At 47.7% G+C, this 16,683-nt stretch overlaps 1 protein-coding gene across 1 annotated transcript in view; it reads right to left on the bottom strand.

The window, feature by feature from the left end:
• Positions 1 to 16,229, bottom strand: part of LOC136379563 (adhesion G protein-coupled receptor E2-like) — a 54,820-nt gene extending 38,591 nt beyond the window's left edge. The window contains 4 exon segments of the mRNA XM_066346931.1: positions 6,621 to 6,776; positions 8,067 to 8,201; positions 8,383 to 8,433; positions 16,105 to 16,229. Of these exon segments, the coding sequence (XP_066203028.1) occupies positions 6,621 to 6,776; positions 8,067 to 8,201; positions 8,383 to 8,433; positions 16,105 to 16,144 (382 nt within the window). The 5' untranslated portion in view covers positions 16,145 to 16,229.
• Between the last annotated feature and the right edge of the window lie 454 nt (positions 16,230 to 16,683).

A 16,683-nucleotide genomic window follows, 5' to 3' on the forward strand; every position in this document is an offset into this window, starting at 1 on the left:
ACCCTGACTCTTACTTTCTGGTTGCCGTTACTTGGACTGACCTGGACACTAATGCAGCCCAGCAACTTACGTGGACTGTCTTGCCTCAGGGGTTCAGGAACAGCCCACACCTGTTTTAGCAGGCACTAGCTCAGGATTTAACAGCATGCAATCTCAAAACTAGTACTCTCTTACAATATGTAAATAACCTACTCCTCTGCAGCCCCTCCCTGCCTGCCTCAAGAAAACACACTGCCACCCTTCTTAACTTCCTCACCATGAAGGGATATCGTGTCTTCTCTGCTAAGGTTCAACTTCAATCTTAGTCCATAGTCTATCTGAGCATCACCTTAATCCCTACCACCTGAGGTCTCACCCTAGATCGAACTCAGACCCTCCACAGTCTCCAACCACCTACCACCACAAATCAAATCCTTTCTTTCCTTGTTCTAATAAGCTTTTTAGACACTGTATCCCCAATTTTGCTCTCTTAGTCAAGCCCCTCAGTAAGATCTTCTGAGCATGGCTTTTAAGGTTTATAGTGGCCAAGGGAGTAACAGAAAAGTCAAATAAGGCCCAAAAGAGGTCAAGAAATACCAGCTTTTGGCATACACTCTTAAAGGCTCCAGTGCCCTAACAGGCTTCATAGAATTCCATCAGGGCCCTGCTCCCGAGTGGAAAGAAAGGTCATTGAACTGAAGCCTATGAGGCTTCTCAGCCCCACCAAGAGGCACATCTTTGCTGTGGAAAGAGGGACATGAGAAGGTAAGCTGCCCCCTTGCTCCATGGAGGGAGGGTTCAGTCTCTTCTAGCCCTGCTCCAGATACCTGTGACCTGACCTTGCCCAGCATGCTGGGAATTGCCACTGAAGGCCCGAGGACATCGTTCACGAGCCTAAGGTATTTCTTCCAAGTAGCAGATAAACTGATGTCATTTCTTGTAAACACAAGGGCCATCTACTATGCCTTGCCTGAATATTTGAGTTTTATTTATCCCTCGAAAATCTCTACTGTGGGTATTGACAGTCTGATTTTGTTGCTTTATTTAATGTATAGTGTCTCCTTTATTCCTCTTGTCTCAATGCCCCATGCCTATTGTAGGCTGGGACCTGCTGCTAATTCCAGCTAGAAGCAGTGGTCACTAGGACTCTAGCTGCAAAGTGTAGGAATGTAACCACCCTTTCCCTAACTACTTACAAGATTTACAGGTTACTCAGAAAACTGTTCAAAGACTGTCCAAGAGGCGCTTCCAGCAGTACATCACCCAAGGACTGACTTTCATGTGGACAGGTCCACACACCGTGATCCTGACAACTCCCACTGCTGCTAAACTAGAAAGACAGCATGTCTTACTCCAACCACAAACCAGAAGCTGGTTGGTCTATGTATGGTGAAAGAAACTAAGGACTCTTTTAATCAGACTTTGGGAAAAGGGAAACTAGAGTAAAAGGAAAGTCATCTCAATTGTCACTAAAGGTTAAAGATTTTTAAATCAAGAGTTCTGACTAGAAAGGAATTGTATGGTTTTGATAATAGAAGGTATAAGGTATGGAAATACTTTTGAAAGAAAACGGAAAAAGCAAGTTGTTATGAAAACCAGTTATTTCTGGATAAGAAAGTTCATGAAAGCTGAGGGTTTATGTAAGTTGTAGGAGATTTGTACAGAGAAAAAAAGAATTTGAACAGTAAGAAAACTGGGTTTCAAAGAATGTTTAATTAGTCACCCTAGCTAACAATCCTATTGTCTGCGGCAACTAGTCCTCTTACTTTAATATTGTCTTGTACCATGTTTAATCAATTTTATAGCAAGGTTTGTTCCTGTCTGTTAAATATCTGTTACATGTCATAAGTTAATATCCCTAGACAGCAGCCTTATACTCTTCAATAAATTAAGTCAAGGATTTGACTTAGGAAATAGAACCAGTGGGGTTGTTGTAAGGTACCAAAAAACTGAAAATTGATATTGATATTCTGGGAGGAAAGGTCAGGCTTTCCTATCAGGCTTTCCTGTCCCATCCCTCCTATAGGGAGGGGAGGGAGAAGAATGTAGAAGTTTCTGGCTTGCAAGAACAATGGGTCATTCAGTTTTAAATGTAAAATGAAGGTTGGCCTAGAAACTTCTTCTCTTTCAATAGGAGGCAGCATTTTTTTTTTTTGTATTTTTCTGAAGCTGGAAATGGGCAGAGACAGTCAGACAGACTCCCGCATGCGCCCGACCAGGATCCACCCAGAACGCCCACCAGGGGCGACGCTCTGCCCACCAGGGGGCGATGCTCTGCCCCTCCGGGGCATCACTCTGCCGCGAACAGAGCCACTCTAGCACCTGGGGCAGCGGCCAAGGAGCCATCCCCAGCGCCTGGGCCATCTTTGCTCCAATGGAGCCTTGGCTGCGGGAGGGGAAGAGAGAGACAGAGAGGAAGGAGGGGGGGTGGAGAAGCAAATGGGCGCTTCTCCTATGTGCAATGGCCGGGAATCGAACCCAGGTCCCCCGCACGCCAGGCCGATGCTCTACCGCTGAGCCAACCAGCCAGGGCCAATAGGAGGCAGCATTTACATACCACCTTGCATTGATTGTAGTTCCTCCCCCTTCCTGGAACTGTGAGGGTAAAATACCTCTAAGTTAGTGAGGGAAGTTGAATCCTGAAAGATTTGTAAATATCTTTGATTGTGTTACCTTAAGAGTCTTAATGTTTCTGTGTATCCCCTAAACAAATGTTGTCAGCTCATACCATGATGTCATTCTCTCCCACCCTTGTTTGAGCAAGGGTATATAAATAGCCCCTAAACTATTTTTGGCACTGCATGATTTGGGCCTGCAGATGCCCCATGTCAGCCATATGTGGCCAGCATATTTAATAAATCTCCTCCTCTACAAAATTAAAAAAAAAAAAATTAAAACCCCAAATTCCCCTCACTCGGGGACCAGTCACCCTGAATACTCCCCTGCTTTCAGCTGCCCCTTTATGCTTTACTGCTCAAGGTACTGTCCCAATGGGTCACCTCCATCTAACCTCTACAACACAACAATAACTATCCAATTTCCCAAAAACATCACAATCATAGAGTCAACTATCAAGTTTCTCCAAAAACAGATTATTTTCTAATCCTGTTCGATTCACAGGACCCCCTACTCTTACAGATTCACAACAGAAATGCTCCTATCCCACCACACAGCTATATCCCTGGCTCACTACCCCTACCACATGGTTGCAATGCTCAAAGCAGGTCTTTAGCCATGTCTCCCCCTACCCCCAGTCAGGGCTGCACTTTCCTCCACCTTGACCATCTGGAGTTCAGAGTCGGACAGACGAAACCAACCCTTTGTCCATCAATTCTCTATCCACCTCTCATCCTGTATCATCCAATCAGGGGCTTTCTACTTGTGTGGGACCAACACCTATATATGTCTCCCTACTAATTGGACAGAAACCTGTACCCTTGTCTATTTCACCCCAAATATCAACCTAATCCCACGCCATGAGCCTCTATCAGTTCCTAGTACACTACCCGTCAATCTAAGGACCAAATGAGCTGTCCAGGTAATCCTTCTTCTTGTTGCTTTAAAAATTTCTATAAAAATAAGTCTAGGGGAAGGGGGACTGGCCACTGCCCAGTCTTATTCTCTCTCTCTCTCTCTCTCTCTGAAGTCCAGCGAATTCATAAAAAACAAACCGAGTCATGGAATCAGTGGTTTTGCACAAACTGGGTGTCTTGACTATTGCCTTTCATTGGTCCACTCACTCTCCTATTTATTTTTCTAACTTTTGGACTCTGCCTCTTATGTTTGTTAACTAGTTTCTTACAGAACCACATGCAGACCTTCGCCAATCAGAAAACTGGAAAAATCTACCTAACCTTACACACCGACCCTGAAACCTGCCCTCATGAAACAGAAAAATCTGGAACCCTATAAATACACCCCTACCTGACAAGAAGCCATCACTGTTGGGCAGATTAAATATATTATGCTCACTTTGTTAAAGATGGCGCTGCCCACGTGGAGGCCGTTGCCCAGGTGATATTAATGTGTGTTGGGGGCAGGCTGTGGGCAGACAGGATCGTTGTAGCCTGGGGCTTGGTTTTGGGATTAAGCCTTTCCCACCCTTTTTGATGTGGAGTGGTACAATCCAATCAATCATGCCTCAGAGAAGTGACTTTGTATTAGAGACTTCCCTATTTTGTATATTGGATTAGAGGTTTTGATTTCTACACTATAAAATGGGGACAGAACGGGAGCTTGCACTCTTGGTTCCTGAGATTAGCATTAGGGGAGACAGCAGAGAGCAGAGAGCAGAGAGCAGAGAGAGGCCACATGGAGTAGGCCAGGAGAAGCAACCAAGATGGCAGAGTGTTGAGTGAGCAGTCAGTTTGTGTAGAGGAAGAGTTTGTGCAGGGAGAAGGAAGGAGATGGGGAACAGAGGTGAATAAGTCTGGTGAGCTAGAAACCTTTGATTCTAGGAAACTCGGATAAGTCAGTAGCTTTGTTAGCACTGAATGTGAGTGGGTTTTGGAACCCAGTATGTGTTTTTTACTTGCCCGCTGGGTGCAAGCTAGGATTAAATATAATGGCTCATCAGTTTTTGGCTCCATTGTTTCTTTACCGACTGTCTAAATCCAATGCGAACCTGCATGGGCCAGGCTGCTGTGATAGTGTTCCTGGCTGTGGATTCTGGCTTTACAGCATCTTTCTACCCCTCATTGAGAGTAATCCTTAGAGAGGTCATAACCCTCACTGCCCCTACTCAGCAGGAAGAAGTTACAGAAGATAATGACCTCCGTCCTGTCCCCTTGAGGCCTCTCTAGGAACACTCTCTTTCCTTTTTTTTAATATATCAAATAGTTGGGAATCTTAGGATTCATTTCTTTAACCCTGCCAGTAAGTCTCCTTTCAGGGATTGTGGCAGATGACCAACCACAAAGGAATGTCTGACCGTCACAAGCCAAGAAGTCCTGGATAATTGAAAACTGCTAGAAGTTAAACATACTCAAACTTCCATAAAAGACCATCCTTTGTTCAGCAACCAATCGGGCTAATGCCCCACAGCCCTTCCTACCCCCCCTCCCCTAACCCTTAGAAAAGTACGTCCTAGCCCAGTGATGGGCAATCTTTTGAGCTTGGTGTGTCAAAATTCACCAAAAAACCGACCATAACTCGGGTGGTGTGTCACTTCGAGAAAAAAACCATAATTTCGCGATATTTATAGATAACAATAATGTATAACTGTAATATATAACTGTATTTAATAAACCAAAAAGTAATTATTTAACTTACCTGCTTAGTGACTTCTTTGTTCATCTGTCAGTCAGTTTCTTTTGTTGCCTTGATATTATTTAACTTGTGTGGGGTGCTGTGAACTAAGACAAGTGAGGGGGAGGGGGAATTCTTTAACTAACCTGCCTATTAGTGACTTTTTTGTTGCTGAATTTCATTGGCTAAATCTTCAGTTGAAGGTTGGTATTATTTTGTACACTTCAAGCCCAAGCAAGCGCTACTAACTTCATCTGTCAATCTGTTTCTTTTGCTGGTTTTGATATTATTTAACGCTGAGAATAAGGTCTCACAAAAGTACGTAGAGGGAAAAATTGTGAGCAAAGCCATTGCTATATTTTTCAGGGTGCTAAAAGTGTCTAGTAATCGGTTCTAAGCACTCCAAATTTTCTGTTCGTAGTGGCACTCCTCTTGATTCTCTAAGCCAGCAGTTCTCAACCTGTGAGTCGCGACCCCGGTGGGGATTGAACGGCCAAAACACAGGGGTCGCCTAAAGCCATTGGAAAATACATAATGCATATATTACAGTTATAAAGTAGCCACCAAAATTATTTTTTTGGTTTGGGGTCACCACAACATGAGGAACTGTATTGCGGGGTCATGGCATTAGAAAGGTTGAGAACCACTGCTCTAAGCAGCACCTTTCCAGATTCTTAAGCTTTGACCTCAAGTCAACAAACACCTGAGCCCAGATGCTGTCTTGAAATTCTGCAAGTTGCATCTTATGTAAATTAAGATGGCTGCCGCTCTTGCTAATGGCAGGAAATAGCACCCATAGCACAGGCCCTCGCCTCTCCCAGCCTCTCCCTCACTTATCTCAGTAATGATGGTCAATTAGAAATCCATGACACCCCAGAACAGTAGATTGGATGATGGTTGCTGTGGTTATGTGGTTGTTGGTAATGGCGATCACAGGGCCCCCAGAGATGTGTTCCCTGTGGCATTCTGCTGCTTCCTGCTCTGCCAGCCAGAAATGAGGTCAAAGATCCCCTAACGGCCTAACCGGAAGTCCCAGAACTAGATGCTGTGTGCTGGAGTTCTGTTGTTTTGGCCTACAGACCTCCGGCACAGAGTGTGTACACTACAGCAAATGTTTTATCCTCAGCTACTGCACCTGGCCGTGCAGGAGCCGAGAAAGAAACGAACTTCTTGGCGTGCGGCCCCATACTTCTCTGGTATGCAGCCACATGTGGCCACGTGTCATCGAAAATGGCTACATGTGTCAGTGCTGACACGTGTGTCACAGGTTCGCCATCATGGTCCTAGCCTGTGCCTGGCACGCGACTGTCCCTTACGAGTCAGCCCAGCAAGGTTCCTTTCAATAAAGCCTGTTACACTGGTCTTTTCAGACTCCAATGGATTCTAACACTTACCCTCACACGTGTTTTCACTCTCATTATGGAACTTGACTGCCCCAGAAACAAGCCTGTATCCTCGGGTGCACGTGCAGTGGTAGCTTCCCTCCGTGTTCTGGCAGTCTGCGAATCTTCCACAGGTCACTGTTGAGGGTGGTGCACATTCATTGATGTCTGGAACAAAACGAAGTAAAGGTGTTGTGGATCATAAATGGCAGAAAGCTATTGTAGATTCGAGGCTTAGCAAAAGGCTAAGTTCTCCCCGCTCCATCTCCATATTTGGCTATGGTGCTGAGTATTTGCACCCACTTCACTTTCTTCCTTGGGTTGCTGGAAGCAATTTACATGCCCTTCCTCTGACTCTTTGTTTGTTTCAGATGTTGGTAGATTTCACTAATGCATCCTGTTTATGCCTTGGGAGAGTTCCTGGTTTAGCCTCGGATGTGTAACTTTCTATCAAGGACTTTCTTGATTTGCATATGGCTATATAATAAAGCAAACTGGGGCTCTGGGGCACTCGGATATTGCCATCAGCATTTGAAGAGTCCTCCTGGTCCCATTTTTTCTTGATGAGTATGTTTCCTTAATTCCGCACCGTTATTTGGAGCCACGCTGCTCCATGGCATAAAGGGTCACCTCCCAAAGACATGAGTGCCCTCAGGGCAGAGAGCCTTACCCTTCCTAGCAAGGGGCCTGCTGCTTAATCAGTGCCTTTCAGGAAGGACTAGACTCTGGGGCAGCCCGCTGCAGCAGCCATCCACCCGGGAGCTCATGGTCAGCTCTGCTCTCCTCAGCCTCCTGCCTGTCACCCTGGGTTTGGGTGCTGGAGGAAGTGCTAAGTGGAGGTGCTGCACACTCTCCCCAGTCCTGGAAGGGCAAACTGAGGCACAGGTTCCAGACTCCTGGAGCCCCAACTCCTCTCTCTAGTAAGCTTGGGGAAAATGGCTGTGTTAGGCTTGCTTGAGGGTTACTGGCTGCTAGCCATTTGTGCCAATAGTGCAGGAGCACGCACAGGACAGCACTGTTGTAAGGATGTAAATGCTCCCCTCAGGGGGCGAGGAGAGGAGATCACCCAGGCCACTGAGAGGTGCGGACGTGTTTTCCTGATCCCTTGCCTTCCACTGTGAAAAGCAGGTTTTCCTTTTCTTTTGTGTGTATATATATATATATATATATATATTTTTTTTTTCTTTTCCTTTTTCTTTCTTCTTTTGTCTTGCTTGTCTTGATGAGCCTCCAATAAATTGGAATGGCTCACCAACCTCCGCTGTTCCTTTACCATTTGCCTGAATTCAATGCGAATCTGCATGGCCACAGCCACCAGTCTTACAGAAGCCATGTTTATTCACTTTTCATATTCATGTTTTCTTTTCTCTGTCCTTGATGACGGTCAGAGAGCAAAGGCTGAGGCCCCCACAACTGTCTACATGTCCATGTGGCCCTCCACCACCCAAGCCTCTGTACCTTCACAGCTCTCCACAGGGCTGGTGAGGATCTCCCCAGATGAAGAGCTGAATCCCGGAAGACAGCGACAAGCGGAGGCACTGACACAGGTGGAGTGGGGAGGGCACCAGGGAGCACAGGCTGTGGGAGCCAAGGCTGTGGGGACCGAGACCATGGTCAGAAGAGGAGGGCTGAGGCAGGGGCTGGGGAGGGTGGTGGGAGGGGTGACCCTGAGCCTCCCCCTGCAACAGCCTTTCTCTGGGCTGGGTTGAGAGGCGGGGGGTGGGGGGGAGTTGGGGGGCTCTGGCTGTGGGCTGAGGGACTCCCAGAAACTCACCCCTGGTGTTCTGGAGCCCATCTTCCAACAGAGTCAGCAAGACACACAGCGCTGGAACAGAGAGATGGAGGGTGGGGGGACACAGAACACAGAAGGGTTAACAGAGACCTGCAGGTGACACATCTGAGGAAAGGGGACTGCTCTCCCCTCCCAGGCTCTGGCCATCACTCAAGCAGAGGGGCACAGGTGGCACCTCCCTGGCTTCCAATGCTCCTGGCCAGAGGATCTGCACCCATAGCCAGAAGGTGGGTTTCAGAAGCTGAAGGATGGGGCGGGGCCTGAGCCTGGCAGAGGTCTTGTTTTTTGTTGACTTATGGGCAGCAGTTCAGGAAACAGATGGGAACCAGGTGGCCTCGGTTCTAATCCAAGACCTTGGTCAGGTGCCTCAGTTTCCCTTTCCGTAGCATGGGGATGAAGAGGGGATCTCTTTTCTAAAGTCATGTGCGAATTAAGCACATAAGTACTGCCTGGTGTGTCAAAGTGTTTACTGTCATCATTTCTTGTAAAAATGAAGGAGTTGGAGCAGGTATTCTCTCAGATCCCCCCAAACCTAAGGTGCTCTGACCTCACACCAATCCTCAGGAACAGGGGTGTAAACACACCTTACCCACATCTGTCAGCCGTGATGACCGCATGGACCCCAGTAGTGAAATTTCACCCCCTGGCTCCCTGCACACAGGAAGATGCTGTGGGCTCATGGGGGTGCTGCTGCACAGCCCCCAATCCTGCTGTTCCTGTCACTCAGGGCACCCTCCTTCTCAGGGCATGTCCTGGGGGTCTTCCTCAAGTCAGCAGGGGCTCTAGAGATGGGGACCTCCTTGCTGTACACCAGAGAGACAGGCAAGGAGAAATAGGGAGAAAGGAGATGGAGAGGTGGAGAGAAAATTAAGAGGAGAGAGACGAGAAGACAGAGAGATATAGAGAGAGAGGCAGAAGTTAAGAAAAACAATGACAGAGAGAGAACAGAGAAATAAGGAATTCCTAGAAATGGACTGAGAACCAGAGATTGTACACAGAGACACAGAGAGATAATTGAGAGGGAGACAGAGAAACAGAAACAGAAAGAGAAGGGGAGGGGCAGAGGGAGGAGGGGACCTGGGCAGAAGGTGGGGATGTGTAAGGGCTTCAGGGAGCTGTCCAGTCCCTGCTGATCTGGAAATGCTGGGAAGGCAGCCCAGACCCCGATAATCTGGGGAGACCAGATGGGGTGGGGGGCTCAGAGGGATGGGAGCCAGGGAGGAAGGACATGAGTCACTTCCTGGGTCAAATGAAGGGACAACTCATGGCTCAGTCTCCATGGAGGAGCTCCCAGGGGAATTTTGGGGTCAGTCATTGTGAGCAGGGCTTGAGGAGTTGTGGGGGGTGCAGGCAGGAGGATCCCCTGAGCACTCAGCCCCATTGTCCAAACTTGACACCCCCCAGGTCAGCGGAGGGCAGAGTCACCCCCCAGGTCCTCCCGGTGGGGTAAACGAGGTTGGAATTCCTCTTCTCCTCCTCTCTGGCCACAGGGTTTTGTTAGTTCTCCTCTTGGAAGGACCCGGTTCCTCTTTGTAGGACAGGCCACAAAATGACCTTCCCTGGCAGGGCGGGACCTGGGCTGATTCGTCCCCAGCTTCCAAAGCCCCAGTAGCAACTTTCACGCTCACAGCTGCCCTAGGAGGCAGAGGCTCTGTTCATGTGTCCACTCTGCAAACGAACACACTGAGGCTCAGAGCCCAGGAAAGGCTTATGGAGAACCCGCTGAAGAGGGGGCTGGGGAAGGTGGAAGTGAGGGGTTCAATTCCCCAGACCCCGCAGGGCGGGGCTTCTTTGTGCCCCATCAGCCTGAGCTGGGCTTTCCTCCCTCACTACAGAGGCTGCTGGGCCAGACCTCCATCTGGGTCCTTGGAAGTCTCCCAAACAGTAGCTCAGAGAGGAGCTGCGGGCCGTCTGCTCCCAGTGCCATCTGGTTCGTATTCCCCTAGCTGAGCCCCGGCAGCCAGATTCCTGCTTAGGGACCCTGTGGCAGGGGTGGGGCAGTCATTCTCTCCTTGCTCCTCCTGCTAAGGACCCTGCAGCCCATCTCCAGACCCGCCAGTGAAATACTGTATTTCCTCATGTATAACATGACCCCATGTGTAAGACGCACCTTAATTTTGGAGCCTGAAATTTGAAAAAAAAAGTGTATTACATAAAGTTATTGAACTCAAGTTTTATTCATTATAAAATTCATACAACTCTTTATCACTGTCAAAACTCCCATCCACTAGCTTGCCCTCATCTGTGCCTGATGATGAATCACTGTCTTCATATATTGCCTCGTCCTCAGTTCCATCTATGGCAAGGGTCCCCAAACTTTTTACACAGGGGGCCAGTTCACTGTCTCTCAGACCGTTGGAGGACCGGACTATAAAAAAAACTATGAACAAATTCCTATGCACACTGCACATATCTTATTTTAAAGTAAAAAAACAAAACGGGAACAAATACAATATTTAAAATAAAGAACAAGTAAATTTAAATCAACAAACTGACCAATATTTCAATGGGAACTATGCTTCTCTCACTGACCACTAATGAAAGAGGTGCCCTTCCAGAAGTGTCGCGGGGGCTGGATAAATGGCCTCAGGGGGCCTCATGTGGCCTACAGGCCGTAGTTTGGGGACCCCTGATCTATGGCATTTGAAATGTCACACTTCTTTCAAAACTACAACCACTGTATTAGACACACCCAGTTTTTAGACCCCAAGTTTTTTGAAAAAAGGTGCATCTTACACATGGGAAAATACGGTAATAACAATAAGAAATTAATAAATACTTGTTGGTCAGATAAGTTTGTAAATATGATATATATGTTTGCTCGCTTATAGTTTGCATTGAATGTGGGGGGACAGGCTGTAAATAGGCAGGATTCTTATAGCCTAAGGCTTAGTTTTAAGACTAAGCCTTTCCCACCCTTTTTGATGTAGGGTAGTGCACTCTCATGAGGAATCCCATCATGCCTCAGATAAGTGACTTTGTATTAGAGACTTCTCTATTTGTATATTGGATTAAAGGTTTGGATTTTTACACTATAAAGTGGGGAAGACTGGGAGCTTGCTCTTTCTCAGTTCCTGAGATTAGCATTAGATGAGAGAGCAGAGAGGAGAGCAGAGAGAGGCCATGAGGAGGAGAGGAGAAGCAGCCAAGATGGCAGAGTGTTGAAGAAGAAGCCAGTTTGTGCAGAGTATGTGCAGAGAGAAGGAGATGGGGAACAGAGGTGAATAAGGCTGGTGAGCTAGAAACCTTTGATTCTAGGAAACTTGGATAAGTCAGTAGCTTTGTGAGCACTGAATGATTGGGTTTTGGAGCCCAATTAGTGTTTTTACTTGCCCACCAGTGCAAGCTAGGATTAAAGACAATGGCCCACTAGTTCGTGTCTCTGTTGTTTCATTACTGTCTGTCCGAATCAAGTGCAACCCTGTAAAGTGGAGGCCAGTCTTTTCCTGCCCCCTTTTACAGATGTGGCAAGTTTGGATCAGGGCTCTGTGATTGGTCACCTTCCCCTTCAGGTGTGTTCCACACAGACTCGGTAAATTTACTAACAATCATCTAATTGTATGCATGCAACAGGTGAATTATATGCTATGTAATGACACCTGAATAAAACTATAAAACTCATGCCTGTGGCCCTGGGCAGGACAGAGCGCTCCATCCCTGTGGCCTGGGGGAGCTCTGTTTGGCACCCTGTTGGGCAAACAAATGTGTTTCAAGTATGAAACTGTTGTAAGGTACCAAAAAGCTGCAAATTAATATTGATATTCTGGGAGGAAAGGTCAGGCTTTCCTGTCCTGTCCCTCCTTTGGGAGGGGAGGGAGAGGAATGTAGAATTCTCCTGACTTACAAGGATGACTAGGGTCATTTGATTTTAAATTCTCTGGAAGGATTAAGGTTAACTGAGAAACGTCTCTTTCAATAGGAGGCATAATTTACATACCACCTTGCATTGATTGTAGTTCCTTTCTTTCCTAGAATCTAAAGAGTAAAGTACCTCTAGGCTAGTGAGGGAAGATGAACCCTGAAAGATTTGTAAATATCTTTGATTGTGGTACCTTGAAAGTCTTAATGTTTCTGTGTATCCCCTAGACAAATGTTATAATCTTGTTAATGTTTGTGCCATAATGTCATTCTATCCTCTGCCGCATGTGATCAAGGGTATATAAGCAGCCCCTGAACTATTTTGGGGACTGCAGGATTTGGGCTTGCAGATGCCCCGTGTCAGCCATATGCAGCTGGCATATTTTAAATTTTCTCCTTTAATAAAACTCTTCAAAATTTATCTGGACTGGGTGTCTGTTGGGCAGATAAAATATATTATGCTCACTTTGTTAAAGATGGCACTGCCCACGTGGAGGCCATTGTCCAGGTGTTGGGGAGATAAAATGTATTATGCTCACTTTGTTAAAGATGGCGTTGCCCACTTGGAGGCCATTGCCCAGGTGATATTAATGTGTGTTGGGGGCAGGCAGGATCGTTGTAGCCTGGGGCTTGGTTTTAGGATTAAGCCTTTCCCACCCTTTTTTGATGTGGGTTGGTACAATCCAATCATGCCTCAGAAAGTGACTTTGTATTAGAGACTTCCCTATTTTGTATATTGGATTAAGGGTTTGGATTTCTACACTATAAAATGGGGACGGAACGAGAGTTTGCGCTCTTGGTTCCTGAAATTATCATTAGAGGACTGCAGAAAGAGGCCATGTGGCCAGGAGAAGCAGCCAAGATGGCGAAGTGCTGAGTGAGATGCCAGTTTGTGTAGAGTTTGTATCTGGGATAAGGAAGGAGATGGGGAACTGAGGAGAATAAGGCTGGTGAGCTAGAAACCTTTGATTCTAGGAAACTCGGATAAGTCAGTGGCTTTGTGAGCACTGAATGTGATTGGGTTTTGGAGCCCAGAGTGTGTTTTTACTTGCCCGCCGGGTGCAAGCTAGGATTAAAGACTATGGCCCACCAGCTTTTGGCTCCGTTGTTTCTTTACCGACTGTCCGAATCCAATGCGAACTTGCATGGGCCAGGCTGCTGTGATGGTGGCCCTGGCCCTGGATACTGGCTTTACACCAGGTGATATTAAGTGTGTCTCTGTGGGCAGGCAGGATCTTTGTAGCCTGGGGCTTGGTTTTGGGATTAAGCCTGTCCCACCCTTTTTGATGTGGGGTGGTGCAATCCCATCATGCCCCAGATAAGTGACTGTATTAGAGACTTCCCTACTTTGTATATTGGATTAAAGGTTTGGATTTCTACAGTATAAAATAGGGGCAGAATAGGAGCTTACTCTCTTGGTTCCTGGGATGATTAGCATGAGAGAGCAGAGAGATCACAGCAGAGAGCAGAGAAAGGCCACGTGGAGGAGGCCAGAAAAGCAGCCAAGATGGCGGAGTGTTGAGTGAGAAGTCAGTTAGTGCAGAGTTTGTGCAGAGAGAAGGAAGGAGATGGGGAACAGAGGTGAATAAAGTCTGGTGAGCTAGAAACCTTTGATTCTAGAAAACTCGGATGAGTCAGCAGCTTTGTGAGCACTGAATGTGAGTGGGTTTTGGAGTCCAGGGTGTGATTTTTGCTTGCCTGCTGGGTGCAAGCTAGGATTAAAGACTATGGCCCACCATTTTTTGGCACCGTTTCTTTACCGACTGTTCGAATCCAATGAGAACCTGTATGGGCTGGGCTGCTGTGATAGTGGCCCTGGCTGTGGCCACTGGCTTTACAGTGTCTCTATGTGGACTAGATGAAGTGAGGTATGGTGCCTTTCAGAATCTGGGGTGCAGTACTTTATAACAAAACAAGTGAGTTAGGTTTGCTCACTTGTATTTTGCATTGGCACTGGCAGCGCCATGGGAGTATAGTCTGTGGAAGGTTGTGGGTGCTTGTCCTCAGGGCAGTAGATTGCAAATTGTGGATTGCTTCCCTTCAATGGCAATAGAATTGTTTGCTATTGCCAGAGGGGTATTTCTGCCCAGCCTGTTTTGCTGGAGAGTCCAGAAAAAGAGAGAAAGAGAGTGCTGAGGGTCTTGGGAGCCCTGCTGAAGCTGGTGGGGGCCTGTGAGTCCAGGTAACTCTAGAGGAGTCCGGGTTGTAGAACCTGTGACTGAGTTGGGGATTGGGGGCTGTTGGTCAAATAAGTTTGTAACTATGATATATATGTTTGCTCACTTATAGTTTTTATTGGGTTTGGAAGACAGGCTGTAAGCAGGCTGGGTCGTTGTAGCCTAAGGCTTAGTTTTAAGGCTAAGCTTTTCCCCACACCCTTGACTGACTGATGATGTGGGGTGGTGCATTCTCATGAGGAATCCCATTAATGCCTCAGATAAGTGACTTTGTATCACAGACTACCTTGTTTGTATATTGGCTTAAAGGTTTTGATTTCTGTACTATAAAGTGGGGCAGACCAGGAGCTTGCTCTCTCTTGGTTCCTGCTATCACCATTGCAGGATCCTCCTGATCCCATACCCTTCATGGGAAAAGCAGTTTTTCTGCTTTTTCCTTGTCTTCTCTTGTGGCTTGCCTGTCTTGGTGAGACATCAATAAACAGAATGGCCCACCATACTCCTACTCCATTTCTTTACCGTCTGCCCGAATCCAATGGGAACCTGCATGTGAATGGCCACGATGGCGGCTCCTGGCCTTACACTTTTCTTCTAGGAAACTCGGATAAGTCAGTGGCTTTGAGAGCCTTGAATGGAAAGGGAAGTGTTTTCCCACTGTGTTTATTTCTTGCCCTCCAGGTGCAAGCTAGGATTAAAGCTAATGGCCCACCAGTTCTTGGCTCCGTTGTTTCATTACTGTCTGTGCGAATCAAACTTGAACCTGCATGGGCCAGGCAGCTGTGACGGTGGCCGTGGTTAGTGTCTTTACAGGAGCCCTGAGAGAAAGGGAAGTGGTTTTTCTTGCCTGTTTGCTTGTCTACCATTACAAGATTTTAATAAATGGAATGGCCCATCATTTTCTGACTTCACAGTTCTTTTACCATCTGCCTAAATTCAATGGTAAACAGCATGGCCATGGCATTCACTGGCCTTACACACCCCAAGAGTCATTTTTAACTCTCTTTGTTGCTTGGTTCCCTAGGCAACAAGCTGCCCTGATGACCATTAGAGCTACCCTGGGTGGGGCGGGAAGGGAGGCATGGGGGAAGTCACAGCAAAACTCAAGTTCAGACTCACAGCGGCAAATTTCTTCCACCCACAGCTGAGTCTCAGCCAGGTCTGAGGGAGCTAGAATGGGGGTCTCTGGGCCTCCCCTGCTACTGGGACAATGAGAGATACACTGGAGTCACTCTAAAGTGGAAGGGCTTCTGTCCTTAGCTCCCTAGCACCCCTCTATGCCATCTGTTAAGAGTGACTTCCTGAGGGAGTCACAGAACTCACTCCCCTGCCATGTCACACCCCACTCCCACCCCTTGCGCTTGAGTTTCTCTCCTTAGGAAGCAGCTTCCAAAGTGATCAGCAGGGAGCTTAGAGATCCCTCCAAGGCGGGGAGGGAACAAGCTCTTAGGGCATCCAGAGGTTCCTGCCCCGTGGGGGTTCCGGCACTGCCAGCTGCTCTCCCCAAGTGCTGCGGCACTCGCCTAACCATGTGGTTTCCTCCTTGTCAGAGCTGCCAGCTGTGCCTCCTATTTCTCCACACATGGAGGGGGGAGGGATGAGGAAGCAGAGGCACCAAGGGGTGCTGCCAGAGGCTCCCTTGCCCCTCCCAGTGGGGCCCCACAATACTCACCATGTAGGACCAGGGAGACGCTGAGGCGGGGACCTCCCATGGCCCGAGTTGCTGGCAGGGTTTGGGGCAGGGTGGTCCCGTGTCCCCAGGCTGGGCAGCTGTGTGTTGTCTAGTGGCCTCCACACACACTGTAAGTGTGTGTGTGGGGGGGGAGCCACTGCCCCAGCACCCCCACACCGCGGAACTGGTGGGGCAGCTGGAAACCAACAGGAAAGTGAAGTAAAAACACAGACCCAGGGGCCCTGCATGTACACACACACACACACACACACACACACACACACACATGCACACTATGAGGTCAGATCCTTTGCTAGCAGTTTCACCATTTGAGCATCTGATAAACACTCTGACTCCTGTGTGCTCACGGACACTTATCCCAGGGGAAAGTGGGGCAACAAGGGCAGGAGTAGGGAAGTCTTCCCCAGGGAGCTTGTTGGGCAAACAAATGTGAAACAAGTGTTTAGGTTTGCTCCCTTATATTTTGCATTGGCCTGAGAAGCGCCCTGTGTGTGTAGTCTGTGGAAGGCTGTGGGTGCTTGCCCTCAGAGCAGCAGATTGCAAATTGCAGATTACCTT

Source organism: Saccopteryx leptura, chromosome 1, assembly GCF_036850995.1.
Source record: "Saccopteryx leptura isolate mSacLep1 chromosome 1, mSacLep1_pri_phased_curated, whole genome shotgun sequence".
NCBI lineage: Eukaryota > Metazoa > Chordata > Mammalia > Chiroptera > Emballonuridae > Saccopteryx > Saccopteryx leptura.